Raw genomic sequence first — 15,343 nt, 5'->3', positions numbered from 1 at the left:
ACGCTACTCTGGAACCCAAGTGGAATTAATGGTGGATTAGTATAGGGAAATAGGAGTAGAGTATTAGTATAAGTTAATTTGAGCGGAGGATTTGTAAGTTTGTTAGTTGGATTGACTAGAGTAATGGAGGGATAAAAGAGGGAAGAATCCAGAAGTGTTAATTGGAATGAGGCTTGGGATGAGTAAAGGAGAGAGGGTGGAGTATGTGGAAAGGGGTTAGGGAGATAATGCTACAATATAATTTTTATAAACAATATTTAGGGCACAATCCTTATGTCAGACGATATTTCTGTGTATGATATTCTGACATACAGCCTTTTCTGGCTGTAGTTTACAGGACCACAGACTAACACTAGGTTATTGTTAGGAAAAGAGGGTGGTCGTGATACTGGTTTTCTTGCACACAGACGAAAAAAGTGCTATACTTCTCTCCATGATAGCTCACTCAAAAACTGACTCAGAGTAAAACTTATCTTGGACTGACACTACATCTTCAGTGTGTTTACAATGCACTATAATTGACATAACACCTACCCACACCTGTGCTTTAATTGTGTGGCCTGGTAGAGTATGAACTTATAGAACTCTTTGCGTCTCATTAGGATCCAGCCTTGCATATGTGTCTCTGCTTGCTAAACCGCTGGGTGACAGACACCCCAATACAAGGGCCACATGACAAAATACTAAGGGGAACCCAGAGGTCATAGATAATGAAAAACATGTGGGCAAAGAACAGGCAGCAATAAAGGAGGCGCTACGAGGCTGAGAAAGGGGCCCTGGGTAAAGACAGTGGAATTCAATATAACATCCTTCTGAATAATCAGAGAAGATGGGGGCTGCATGAATTTAGGAGAATCAGGCATCTTGAATATCACTGTCCAGCGAACTCAATGTCTCTCACTCTAGGGGAGGTTCTGGTTAAAGTCTAAACAAGCGCGAGAAAAGGAAAAAACACAAAACGGGTCTGATTCTCTAAAAAACACAAAAATCTACACCCGACCTCACAAGGGTTCTGATTTATGATTGTATAGAATTCACAAACGTTTTCAACTTTACAGCTGAATGAATCCTGTGACAGTTACAGGTTTCAAAGAGAAAACTTTTGTGGATTCACTTTTTTTCATGTGAAATTTTCCCTGCACGTTTTTATAGGTGTTCCATTCCCATCTGGGAAAGGGATTATTTACTGTTCTGAACAGGAGTACATTCTTTATCTTTTCCATAACAGGAAGGGGTAGGAGAGACGTTTGTGAATACTTAAGAGTGTATGTTTTTGGTGTCTGCCCTCTGATGACTACTACACGTCTACCATCCCTGCTCGTGTCTATGTCCTACTAAAATCTTTGCAACCTTAAAAAAGGCAGGTTGAGTGTTGAAGTCAAACTTATATGTCCTACCAAGCTTTGAAATTCAGGGACAATATTTGTACAATGTCTGAGAACAAGTGAACAATAGAACAAGAGAAGAGAACATAAGAACATCTCATTACAGGTGGAAATGAATACTACAGAGACAGACAGGGCTCATCACAGTGGAGAACAAGTACTAACAATACAGAAAATAATAAAGATGACCAAGGAGAGAGTTTACACCAACAGAGAGAGTTCATTATGAATCAAAACAGTTACTAATCGAACAGCTCATTGCCGACTAGAACTGAGTTTCTACAAACAAACAAAGCTCATTGAAGACATAAACATAGGCAAATAGCATTCAAGTCAGATTATAGGACAGCGAGAACACGTACTACCCCATTGGACAGGGCTCAGGATACATGAGGGCTGTGACCAGCAACACAGTATTGTCGAATGCAGAAAACAGAACCTACTCCAACAGAGAGAGAACAGGGCAAGTGAAAAGTAAGTTTTACCTTAACACACAGAGCTTCAGACAAAGGTTAAACGAGACTAGTAGAACAATGAGAAATGATACTACCCTAACATAAGTTCAAGATATGTTAAACAACTAAGATCAGGACAGGTGTAAATTCAGTCTACCCCAACAGGGAAAGTACTCTGCAAGTGAAAATAATGGCTACCAAACATACAAAGGTCTACATAGCTGAAAATAGACACAACCCTCACAAACAGTCCTCAACACCATCCAAACTAAACAGAGAGCAGATTATGTAATAACAGAGTCTATCCCTAAAGAGTTCAGGACAAGCGTGCACAGGAACTATTCCAAAAGACAGGGCTGAGGACTTGTGAAAACAGACACTACACTACTTGTAAAAGCATGAGGACACGGGCACGTTATTTAATTCTGCATCCAGCCTCACTTCAGCACAAAGAAACTGCCACCCTCCATTTATAGATGATGCTTTCCACGTCAGATAAAAGTGAGCAATTGATCTTCACCTTCCTCAACCTCTCAGCGTCGTTTAATACTGATACCAACGACAGAAATGTGTGAATTATGTAGATTATTTTCAGAAAATGTAACAAAATTCAATGGAACTTTCATAACATTATGGGAAGTTACACTTCCTGGATGAAATGTGGCTTACCAGAATTTCATGTGATTTATTTTTTATCGTGTATGCACCTAGCAAAAAAATAAAACTCACAAGGCACAGCAGAAGACTGGTTCGATCAAAAGGTATCTCTTATTGGAAAAATTTCTGCTTGAATCAGTCTTCCGCTTGTTTCTTGTTATACTTTTCTTTTTTACACAAGGAGTGTGCTCATTTAAAAATTATGCTTGTTCCGTAATGTGACATTCAGGAATTTTGAATTTTTTCCAGCATCTAAATCATCGAACCCTGATCCCCTTACTTTTGAAACTCAAAGAATTTACTGAAACGTTACTCCTATAGTTGTTCTTAAATCTGCCTGATCAACTAAAGTACGTTCAGATGGACACAACCAGCGTCCACCTTTTGCCAGTTACCTCTGGAGTCCTGCCGATATCCATTCACTTCCTTCTCATATTCGGCCTGTACCAGAACCTTGTCCAAGTCCTCCTAACTCACAGTAGACTCACGGTTCACTAGTACCTTGGCGATACTCAACTGTGTTTATCTAAAAGTCGCAACACACCAAGGTGCAGCTCCTCCGAGAACTTGCCTATCATTCAGTATCCATGTGTCTCACAGAAATAAAACACCACCAAAATGTAGTTCATCCTCATCATTAAAGCCAGAAAAGACGTCCAAGTCAAAGACTGACTCAATAACATGAAATGAAACTGATTATCTGCTCTAATCAGCCCAAACAGAGCTCAAAGGTGGCAAGGAGAGCTTACTCACTAGGAGGTACGCTTATGTCAACACAAATAAGATGTGTATTACTTGAGATTTTATTTTTGCTTAATACTGCCATTTATATTCAGTGGTAAAACTACGAAAGAAACACTGCGGGAGTAAAGGGCAACAAAGGGAGATCTGTAGAGACAGGGTAACGGGGCTGGAAAGATTGGAGAAGTGTTAAAGTGACTTACATTGATTGTTAGTTTGAATTAGTCCCACGTGTGCAAGGTTTTCATCATTTGTTGATTCACTGTGACACAAATGAAACGAGCTGCATATTTCAGTACAGATTCCAGAAAAAAAAAAACTTTTCCGCCTGTCTTTCAGCAAACCTTTTGTTGTTGGCCAAATTCAACAGAGAAGGCAAGGCCTGATGTGGACTGATCTGTGATCTACGGTCTGCCAGCCCCACCAAGATAAATGTTTTGTGAGCTGGTACGCAGCATGGGCACCTGCGTTTCGGGAGCAAAGGCTGTGCTTTTTATCTGATTCCATTCACTTGCATTGAATCCAAACCGCAAAGTAGTGCCACGGAAGCGTTGAAAGTGTTTCAGTTTGCGTTGTGCACTGCGAAGAAAATTCACCTGCATATTCAGTCCTGTAGAAGAGTGCCAAGAGAAGAGTCTGCAGGAACTTGTTCCAGGAGTTAGAAGTAACTGAGAGCCCTAAGTGTGACAAAACTTCAGGGTTTGTGCAAGACGGCGGGGAAGACCTGGCTGAGGAGTGGAGAAACTGCAGGATGTCTAGGTCGGAGTGGCGTATTAGGATCACATTGCTGCTGGATGGGATGACAGGTTTCCAGATGAATGTTTTGAGATAGAATTTACTCTTATACAGTCTGGGCTGCCTGCCTCTCACATTCATGTGAATGGGCACAGGTCCTACAGAGGCCCCTGGCGGGGTTGCGTTGTGCAGGCACATTGCAGCAGAACAACCGTGCATGAACTCCAGCATCCGTGGGTGACAGTGATGTGATTGTCTATGTTTAGGATGATTTACACAGGCCCAACTCCCTCCCACTTCTCGTTGGATTTTTTTTATTAAGTGTTCTGCCCTCCACGCAGATATTCCCTTTTTTCTGTGCTCATTCCTGTCTCTCTACCTCCTTCTTCTATTCTGTTGTTCGGTTGCTTTTCCTTCCTCACCTCTCCTCTATCACTTATGCATACTTTTTATAATGTCTTGTCCTCTCTAACTCTTCAGCTACTTTCTCCTCCTTTCTCAGTCTCTATCACATTCTCTTTCGCATGTATTCCCTCTGGCTCTGTGCTGGGCCATTATCCCACAGTTTGTTTTTCTCAGACTTCTTCAGTCATTTTTCATGTTCTTTCCCCACATTTTCCCCTCACTTTTCGTTTTTCATAAGGAAAGTTTTCTTCATCTACCCTTTCTGTTTCACCCCCTCAAACATCTTTTCTCTATCTGGATTGAATCCCCCTCCCCACTTTGCTAATAATTCTCAGATTCCCCACCAATATTTCGGTCCGTGCAGGGTCAGAAGGGATTGCTCAGAGAAGGACATGATGGCTCTGATTTACTAACACTCTGTACCAGTTTACTGTCACAAAAATGATGCAAACTATTGCAAAGTGTTGGTTTGGTATTCATTTTCTTGCACTGAAAAGTGGACCTAAAATTTGCAAAGTAGTCTTATACGCTACTTTGCAGTACTTACGTCAAGGGAGCGTTGCATGGGCGCTGCATTGAAGTTCCTATTCACCCACCAGTGATTTCTGATGCAAATCCCTATTTCCTAAAAAAGGTAGCTAGCAATATGTGTCAAAAAATGCCGCCTCCACGAGGCAGCTGCACCGCAAAAGAAATCTTTCCTGTTCTGCAACTTTTTCTAAGATTGTATGTGTTGCAATGTACAGTACACATATATATATATACAACTATGTTCAAGCATAATATTTTGTACCGGAATGGTACCCTTCCAGTACCAAAGCTTTATTTGACGTCACGCACACTATTGCAGTATGGTGCAAGGATATGTGTTGGTGCAAGGCAGCATAAAGTCTGCCAGCATTCGTGGAGAGAGAAACAGCGCACAACTTAGTAGGTATGGTGCTCTATCCACTTTAAATAACACAGAAACTCTGGTTGCTGGCTCCATGAAAACTTCTGCCTCGTTGTGTCTGTGAGCTAAAACACTCACAGTTGAAAAAAACGCTTATCTGAGAAAAAGAAGTTTCTCTGGAACACCTTAAAGTTGGGCAATAGTAACATCTGTTGATTATAGTGCTTAAACACTGCAGGAATGTGGTGGGAGGTGCTATATAAGTAAAACGATAGCATTATTGTTCTGAATTATGAGCCTTCCATTAGTCTCTTGGTACTCTCCCACCACATCTTTCATGATGCGTTAACATTAAAAGGCTCAGAAACTTCAGCCTCGCTTTCTGTGTTATGCACTCGTTCTCTCCACTGCCCCTTCTCATTTGCTCAGGTTTTTTCTCTCGCCTGTTTGTTCTCTCGTCACCTCCGTTCCTCACGAGCTCTTCTCTCAGCCCTGCCTCCTTGCTTTCACATGCGTCTCTTTCTCTCCAGAGACTATCTCCCTTTTCTCGGGCGATGCTTGGGTCGGTCTCTCTCTCTCTCGTATCCCTGACCACGCCTGTCTTTTGCCAACACCTCCCTGACCCCGCCCCTTGCGATGACTCTGATGCCTATGTGATTGGTTTCCACTGCCGCTGTCAGCTTTGCATTCCGAGGGTATTCCGGAAGGAGTGAATTGCTGCGGTGAGTGAGAGCAGCAGGACATACACTCATGTACAGTGCCACTTTGCATCCCTTTATTTCCGGAAGGGGAGTCATCAGAGGTCAGGCCCCTCTCAGTGACGACTCCAGCAGCTCCGGGTGGAGCTGGAAGTGTGGGTGGCGCAACAGAAGGAAAATCACTTGCAAACCTCACCTCTGCTCCGCCCGGCTGTACATCTCGCCCCTCTGACAGCTGCCCACGGTGATGGGGTCGAAGTTATGGAAGGAGCGGAGGGCCACCCCGGAGATGGCCACCAGCCCGGACGTGAAGGAGATCAGTACGGCGTGGCTGTGGTAGAAGGGGTGGCTCAGGTCGTGGATGACAGGGATCACCAGGGGGTTGTTTCTGCAGCTTAGAATGTGAACACCTGCAGGGAAGATACAAGAAACGCAGGTCACACGTGGCGAGCGCACAGCAACGCGAGCCTGCACTCTAAAAGCCGACAGCAACATGGCATATCTTAGTAGAGATACTGTCTCTCCAGCACTGGCAATTCACGAAGTTGGGACTGGGACAGAAAATAAACCCGGGCACCAAAATAAAAGTGGCTTCCTACAGAACAAGATATCTAAAAAAGACTCCCCTCCACACACACACTTGCAAATCAGAGCAGCTTTCAGCTTTTAAAGACACGGTGTATACTTGTTTTGCGAGGCATGGGAGCCTACGTGCATTTGTGCTTACTGCACGCAACGTCTGTGGTACTATCAGGAAAATTAGTAAAAATCGGACCACCACACCATAGACAGGCCCGCAAACGCCCAAAAAACGTCCCACACACTAACCTGTCAGAGCAGCTCTTCTGACTCAGCCAGAGTACCTTGTAGGCCAGTATGACCGTGATGCCACCCTGAGAGCTGACAGTACTTGCCTTTGATCATAAAAGAAGTACTTATGACAACGCTCAGCCCATGAACTCTGGGAGCTGATAACACCCCCAATGACCGAAGAAAAAGTACTTACATCAAAGTCTGGATGCCAAACCCTGACAGCTAAGAGTAGAACCACTGACCACGTGAGAGCTACTGATGCAAACATCTTCATTCTGAGCCCTTAAGGCTGACAGCACAACTACTGAACATAGAAGAAGTATTGATGTCAAAGGATGGACACTGAACCCTGCGAGCTGATAGTGCCACAACTGACCACAGAAGACGCTCTGAGGTCTAAGTCTGAACCCTGAGAGCTGACAGCACAGTCATTGATCACAGAAGAGGAACTGGTGTAAAAACCTGCTGCAGGAACCCTAAGAGATGACAGCCCTGCCACTGATCAAAAAACATCTACTGAAGTCAACGCTAAAGAACAGTAGCCTGAGATCTGACGGTGTCTTCGTTGGCATCAACATGAGACCTCCGGCACTGCACCCCAAGAGCTAACCACACCTTTATTCTTTAGAGCACCCAACATAGGCGTTGCAGCCTCAGACCTGATGTCACTTTCCTTGCTATTAGAAGAGCTACTGACAACAAACTCAAATCCCTGAGAGTTAATGACAACTTCTGCATTTGATTCCACAGCGCCACAACGGAACCTTTAAAGTAGAAAGGACTTTCAGTGTTCACAGAAGAGCTTCTGAAGATACATCTGATCCTTGCATGCCTAGAGCTGGTGCCAACTTATTCTATTGTGGCAAAACTTCTGAAGTCAAGTCCTGGGACCTATGTTTTAAGAGCAGGAGGATACCATCGGCCTCCACTCCCTAAGCACAGCACTTCGAAGAGCTGATATTACACAGCATGGCAGAGCTAGTGACATCAAGGTTGTGACCTGCAACCCAATAATCCAATATTTGATGTTGCAGAACACCAGACCCTTCACCCTGGGATTATGACATGTTTATTATTAAAGTCCAGATACTTTTAGCGCACAAGCCTGGCTTTAACTCTGATAGATGATAGTGCATTCATTTGTCCCATGCATCAAAACCATCATAGAATTGTCATTGACTATTTACAACTCGGGTTCTGAAAACGTACTGCTCATGGGTCGGCTATCTCTGTCTTGGTCCCTGACAAAGATCTCAGGATTAGAAGTACATCCGACTAGCCCATTCACTCTTCCGAATCCACACAGAACCGAAGACCAATTTTTTTTAAAGGATATTTTGCCAGCAGTGAAGTAGTCCTACTCTCCGAAAGGCCGGACAATATGTAAATAGAGTTTACACCTTCAGTCAATAATCAGCACCTGCCCTTCTCTTTTGGATCCCTCTCCCTCTACACTGCTCCTTCACAGCTAGGTTTGTGCTGTACAGACACCCTTGACACGTGCAGCACCAATGACATTTATTGATCATGGTGGGGATACGCTGCAATTTTTGATATCTAGACGGCTATTTGCCATAAGACTATAAAACCACATTGCAAGAGAGCGAGATATGTGTTGATTTGTATACTCTTCTCTCAAATTATGCAACTGGTTATAAGTTTGAAAATGAGAATCAACTTTTTAGGAAATGCATGGTGAGTCCCAATTTCCATTTGCCACTGGCAGATTTACTGCTGATCGCAGGAAGTTACATGGTAACTTATTCTACCACTTTCCACCACTGTAAAGCCACCAGTAGGGGAATGTTGAGGTTTCTGTGGTAGGTCTGTACCCCTGAAAGGCCAAGGACTAGATGGACTTAGTTGAGTCAGTTATGTGTTAGGCATGCGGAAGTCTCTTCCTCGTATCTCCTGGACTTTCAGATACCCCTGCTTTTCTGCGACATTTCCATAATTCCTTATATGCTAATCGGCCTCCAACCTTTTTTCCTGTCCCAAATCACCTGCTCAAACATAATCAGAGTGTGTCCAGAGATTGTCCCTTTGGCTAAAACCCTGTGATACTGCATGCGTTAATTCTCATGACAATTGAGTTGCTTCCACTATAGCGACCTGCCACGATACTGCAAGATTTGTAGAGCTAAGTGAAATCAGTGAATATCCAGTTATAGCACTATGTAACTGAAGTAAAGGTAAAAATAATAATATGGGTTCCACAGTGATGTAGTGCGAAGCACTATAGTTATAATCTGGTACTGTTGAGCGAGCACAAAAGTTCTTTGGCCTGTTGTAATCTTTCTGTGGGCTTTTAACCACGCCCACCGCACGTTCATCACGTTCACTTGTTTGTGGGCTTGCCTTTCAAAAATTGTTTGTCATCACTGGTAAATGCTTTAAATTAGTCCCTCCTTGGGGCAGTTTTGGTACCACCTTGGACATCAACCCTTTTACATGGAAAATTGCACGATTGCCGATACCTCTGACTGCGAGCAAACTTATTTTTCCCTTGAGTCTCTCCTTTGTGCTCACGCTCATGGCGGTCGTGACGCTTTGAATAGGCTCGCCTTATGTCAACTGTTTCACTTTCCATTTTCAATTCATGAGGCAGGAAAAGTCCGGTTAGGAATTTATAACGCTAGTAGCTCTAACTCGAGCAAACACGAGACCCATTGCATTGCAAATGCTTGTTGAAAGCTGTAATATTGAAAGGCGCTCAGATCTCGCACTGGCTCGGGCACACACCTGTGCCTTCTTTTCCCCTTTTAAATCGCCTTTATTTTATTGTCTACTCTCCTGAAAACAAGCCTTGTCCTTCAGGCTGATCCTGGCCTCAATCTGTGTCTTTATTTACCTCCCACGAGCCCTTCTGATAGGTCGGGCTGCAGCTCGGTAACAGGTGCCCCTCGGGTATGGAATTGCTGGGCTCACAGACCCCCACATACCACAGATGTTTTCTTCGCCCCCGGTCTGACGTCCGGCCTTCCTTTCATCTTCCGCACCACGACTCCCCACATTCCTCCATTCCTTTCATGGCGGCTCAGAGATAAGGGTGATGTGATGCCCATGTCAGCTGGGGTCTTCAGAAAGCAGGGTCAGGGCAGGGGTCGGGGCGCTGTCCCTCACTGCCTTGACAGGCCGCCAGAAGGAATCCGGCCCCTGTAAGCCGCCCATACTCTGCCCGCACCGTCGCAGGAGGCTCTGATCTGCGCAAATTAATGAACGAAAGCTTAGTGACTTTTCAAGAGGACGAATGGATATTGCGGGAATGAGGGGGTCCGAGGGAGTCAGGGGTCTCCAGCAGCTGAGCGTGTGAACGGACCCCTTGGTGAAGCCATTTCTCGGATAGGGTCCACAACGTGGTGCCCCCTCCACCTCGTCCTGTTTAATTACCAGTGGGTTTGGAAATAGAAGGGGACGAGGGGAGCTGAAGGGAAACAAGAGAAAGGGAAAAAAAAACAGGAGAGTGTTAACTTGAAGAGCCAGGATGGAGGGAGAGTGCTGCAGGTTGCTCTGCACCCTTCCTCAGGCGGGCGCCACGGGTGTGGGCCCAGCTCGCCCATGCTATAGGCTAGCCGTGCTGCTGCCACACCAGATAAGGTCCTGACGTGATGGGAGACTCTTAAAGCTACATAACCTGTGAACAGATATTCTGGTGGCAATCAGACAGAGCTGCCTGCGGCCAGCTGCCGTGTGCGACCACACCTGTGTGACCCGCACTCACCATAGCAACAGGATGGGTCATCCAGCTTTGGAGATCAGCAGCTCATGTGATAACCACCAAGACCTCGAGGGACTGAAATTCGGAGACATTAATGTCGCAGAAAGGTAAAAGAGCTGGGAGTAAAAAGCACAAAAACCGAGTGCCAATTATCAGCACCTTCACTGTCTGTAGAAGGTCACAGAGAAGGAAACCACCTTATGAAGTGTCGTCCCAATTCTTTCACTTATAGACAATACCCGCAAGAACCGAAGTGGTCAAGCAGGACCACCATCTATTGAAAGGAATAACAGCTCATTTGTAAGGCAATACAAATCTTTACCACATCCCAGTATCACTAGGGACAACCTTTAGAAAATGTAAATGCCTACACTCTCATAGAAGGAAATGCCCATTAGTTTTTATCCATTTTCCTAGTCACAGTCTTAAAAGAGTAAGCTCATTCGGGACAGACGTTTATCAATTCCACAAATAACGCCCCCCCCCCCCCCACCAACATGGCTTTCTCATGTCACACCCCATCTCAGAGCCCGAACCATAATGTCATAATGCTTTGGAATTAGAACACCAAAGTTCATAAACTCCAGCACGCGTATACCTGGGTGTGGAACATGCTGGGTTCAATGAAGGGCATGAACATTTACTGCTGACTGAAATGGCAACACTCTAAGGAATTAAAATAACAAACCCCAGGAACTGTAATACCATACACCTAAATGCTAGAACATGAAAACCTGAGTCAGGCCTTTTACCAACTGAGGCCAGATTCCATGAGTTCTCTTCTGACCAGGGTTGTCTGTAATGTGCAAGGGCCAAAAACATCCAAACCCTCCTTGACCCTCCAGGATAGCTTGGAGGAGCAGGTCAGGCCTACTTCAGACCTAGCTCATGGAAGATGGTGTTTGAGCCCACATACACTTTAACACAATTATTGCAATCTCAGCAAGGTGGCGGTTCAAGCCAGGGTTACTTCTTGAGAGGAACAACTCTTTTATTAACACATTGCAAATGCGTCCATTACTTATTGTTAATGGTGTTACTCCTAGTCCTACTCCCTCGCCTTCCTTATTGACCAATGAGGCACCCTTGCATCACCTAGACCCCTCCCCTCTCTTTTTAAAAGGTCCCCTGCCCCGCCCACTCCTGTAGAGAAACAAGCCAAAGGCAACTCAGTTGTCTTGTACCGGAAGGAAGGGAGGGAACTGTAAGGAAGGCGAGGCAGTAGGACTATGAGTAATGCCATTAATGATAAGTAATGGACGCATTACCTCCCCTCCCTCCCTCGCCTTCCTTATTGACCAATGAAACACAGCAAGAAAAACAGGAGACAGACAACTGAGTTGCAATGCACAAAAAACACATTTAATTACACCCAGTCCAGACACAGAAAGACCCCTATTCCTTCATAGAGGACAAAACCCTGTGCCCCAAAACAGCCTCCAAACACCCCAATTCGGCAATACGGTAGTTGGGCTCAAAAGTGGACGGAGATGCCCAAGTAGCGTCTCTACAAATCTCCACCACCGAAGCACCCTACAGCTCAGCTACAGTAGCAGCCATACCCCGAGTGGAACAACCCTGAATCCCAGAAGGAGGCACAACCCCTTTCAAATCATAGGCCAACAGCACCAGCGACCGGTTCCAGCGACTAAGGGAAGCAATAGAAGGCTTCTTTCTGTGCAGGACCAAAATTTACAAAGAATCCCCTTTACGAAACGCAGCAACCAACTTCAAAAAACACAAGGCCCGCCGCACATCCAAAGCATGTAATCTGACCTCCTCCAAGGAAGGGTCAGGACAAAAAGCAGGGAGAATCACCTCCTGGCGACCATGAAAAGCCTAATTAACCTTAGGCACAAAAGAGGGAACAGGAACGAGCACAACCCGATCAGGAAACATTTTGCAAAAAGGAAAAGAGCAGAATAACACACCCAACTCCCCCAAATGCCTGGCTGAAGTAATAGCCACCAAAAAACAAGTCTTCAAACTCAAATGTTTTAACTCAACCTCCCCCAAAGGTTCGAAAGGGGGGTCCAGCAACACATCCAACACCAACTGGAGATTCCAGCCAAGAAAAGACCGCACAGGTCTCGGAAATAAATTCACCAGACCCTGAAAACATTTGGACATCAAATTACCTTCATCCTACAAATTTCGCCAAGGGCCCCAAAAGGCTTAATTCACCGCCCACTGTACTCACAATGTAGCCACCGACAACCCCAAATGCACCCCATCCTGCAAAAACTGCATGATCACAATAAGAGAAGACACTGTAGGGTCAATATGCTGCAGCAAACACCACAAGGAAAAAACCTTCCATTGTCATCCATAGGAATGTAACGTGGATTTACGCCTAGCAGCCTGCAAAGTCACAGCCAAAGGACCAGGACCCCCAGTCCAGTCAAATCCCGCGGTTCAACCTCCAAGCCGTCAAGTGCAGCCTCTGCAAGGATTCCCGGTAGAGACAAGGAAACACCAGAGGAGAGGGATGGAGAGGAAGAACCCACTCCGTCCCGGAGGCCACCTGCTGAAGTAGAGGAAACCAATTTGCACAAGGCCGATGGGGAGCGATCAAAATCACCCGAGCCCCCACCTGCCGGACCGGGATAAGAAAGGAACGGATCAACTGAAAAGGGGGAAACGCATAAAGAAGACCCTGCAGCCACTGACACGTCAGACCGTCCAATGCCCATGCCTGAGAACACCGAAACTGGGAGCAGAACCTCCCCACCTTTGCATTTTCCGAGGATGCAAACAAGTCCACAACCAGATGACCCTCATCTCTGCACCAGACAATGGAACAGAGACACCCAAAGGGAGAAATCCCGGGATGAAGGAATGACCCTGCTCAATTGATCTGCCAGAATATTGTCCGCCCCCTGAATGTCTGTGACCCGAAGAGACAGAACCGAATGCTGAACCCATAAAATAATGGCCTGGTTAACCCGATTCAGTGAGCGGGACCTGGTCCCCCCTGCCTGTTGATATAAGACTTGGCCACCAAGTTGTCCGTCTGGACTAACACCGCCTCCCCCGCAAGATCAGTTGAAAATGCACCAGAGCTAGCCGGACCGCAGTAAACTCCATCCAATTTGAGGACCCGATCCTCTCAGAGACCATAACCCCTGAACCTGCTCCAACCCCAGCCTTGCCCCCCCACCCGAGAGACTGACATCGGTCGTCAGCACCACAGGCACCGGAGGAGACAAAAGAACCCCAATTTGGAGAGGAGCCAGCAGCATCCACCAACTACCGGCGAATGTAATCCGACACAGGAATGCAGGCCAGAAGATTGCAAGGATTCGGAGACCACAGGGAAAGCAACTAATTGACCAGACAAAGAAGATGAAACCTGGTCCAAGGAACCAAGAATATCACTGAAACCAAGTGACCCTGGAGCCGCAATCACTGAAGCGACTGGGAGCCACCTGAGACAGCACAGCGTTCACCTGATCCTGAAGACCCTTCCACCTCGTCTCTTAAACAGTCACCAACACCCTCAGAGTCAGAAATCGAGCCCTGATAAACACCAGGTCCTGGGAAGGCACCAAGTCTAATTTCCTCCAATTGATTAAGAAACCGTGACCCTGGAGGACCCCCAAGACCCTTTCCACATGAAGGCTCATGAGATCTGTGCCTAGAGCCTGGATCAACAGATCATCCAGGAAAGGATGCACAAACACCCCTTCCGCATGCAGAAGCGCCACAAGAGGAGCCAGCACTTTCATGAATACTCTAGGAGCGGACTTCAGGTCAAAGGGAAGAACACAGAACTAAAAATGGTCCGGGCCTATTGCAAAGCGTAGAAACCTTTGAGATGAAACTGCGACAGGCACATGGAGGTAAGCATTCTGAAGATCCAGAGACCCCAAAAAATCCCCTGGAGTAATCAGAGGAAGAATATCCTGAATGGTCAACATCCAGAAGTGCACAGTCTTGATCCAAGAAGCCACCCATTTGAGATTCAAGACAGGACGAAAACCCCCAGTCAGTTTTGGAACAAGGAACATAACAGAATAAGCCCCCTTTCCCCATTCCTCCACCGGCACCCTGCAAATGGCTCTCTTGAACAGTAAATTTTGGACTCCTTCCACCAAAGCCCCTTGTCTGCCTTCCTCCACAGGCAAAGGAGTCGGACGAACCCCAGTGTCTGGAGGAACAAGATCGAACTCTATGGATTATCCATTCTCTACAATGTTCAGGACCCACTGATTGGTGACATCCTTTCTCCATTCGGATGGAAAATGCAACAGTCTTCCTCCCACTGGCCTCTCTCCAAAACCTTGATTGTCAGGAGCCCTTCTTGGGAGCACCCTTCGCCGAGGGAACTGACCTCTTTGGAGAAAACCTAGGCTGAAACCTACACTTCCTGGAAGAAGCGGACCGAGGAACAAACTTGGGCGAGGACTTGGAATGCGACTTCCACCCCTTGCCTGATGCGGAACTTCCCTTATAAGGCAATGCCTGCTTACGGTCCTTAAAGGCGTTAGAAATCATGGCAGGCAACTGATCACCAAATAGAGCCTGACCCTCAAAAGGAAATCTCAGGAGAACCGCCTTCTCCCCAGGATCAGCCTTCCACTGCCGCAACCAAAGAGACCTGCGGGCTCCAATCATTGCCCCAGAAGCCATAGCCGAGGAGTGGATAATATCAGAAGAAATATCTGCTAATATCCATATGTTCCATATCCAACATTAATTCAGACCATTCCGACCCATCCTGCACAGCCACAGCAAGTTAATCAAAGTCCTGAACCAAGGACTGTGCAGAATAAGCCAAAAAAATACCAGCCCTAAGAGTCAAATTTCCAGCAGAAAAAGCCCTCTTCATACCAGAGTCCACC

The 15,343-nt window shown here is 46.0% G+C and overlaps 1 protein-coding gene across 1 annotated transcript in view; it reads right to left on the bottom strand.

Moving 5' to 3' along the window:
- PAPPA (pappalysin 1) overlaps positions 1–15,343 on the bottom strand; it is a 572,334-nt gene that overhangs the window by 120,737 nt on the left and 436,254 nt on the right. Inside the window, exon 13 of the mRNA XM_069241521.1 lies at positions 6,165–6,378. Coding sequence (XP_069097622.1) covers positions 6,165–6,378 — 214 coding nt within the window. The remainder of the gene's footprint in view (positions 1–6,164; positions 6,379–15,343) is intronic.

The sequence above is a fragment of the Pleurodeles waltl genome, chromosome 6 (genome assembly GCF_031143425.1).
Source record: "Pleurodeles waltl isolate 20211129_DDA chromosome 6, aPleWal1.hap1.20221129, whole genome shotgun sequence".
NCBI lineage: Eukaryota > Metazoa > Chordata > Amphibia > Caudata > Salamandridae > Pleurodeles > Pleurodeles waltl.
This window is presented reverse-complemented; position numbering and strand designations above follow the sequence as displayed.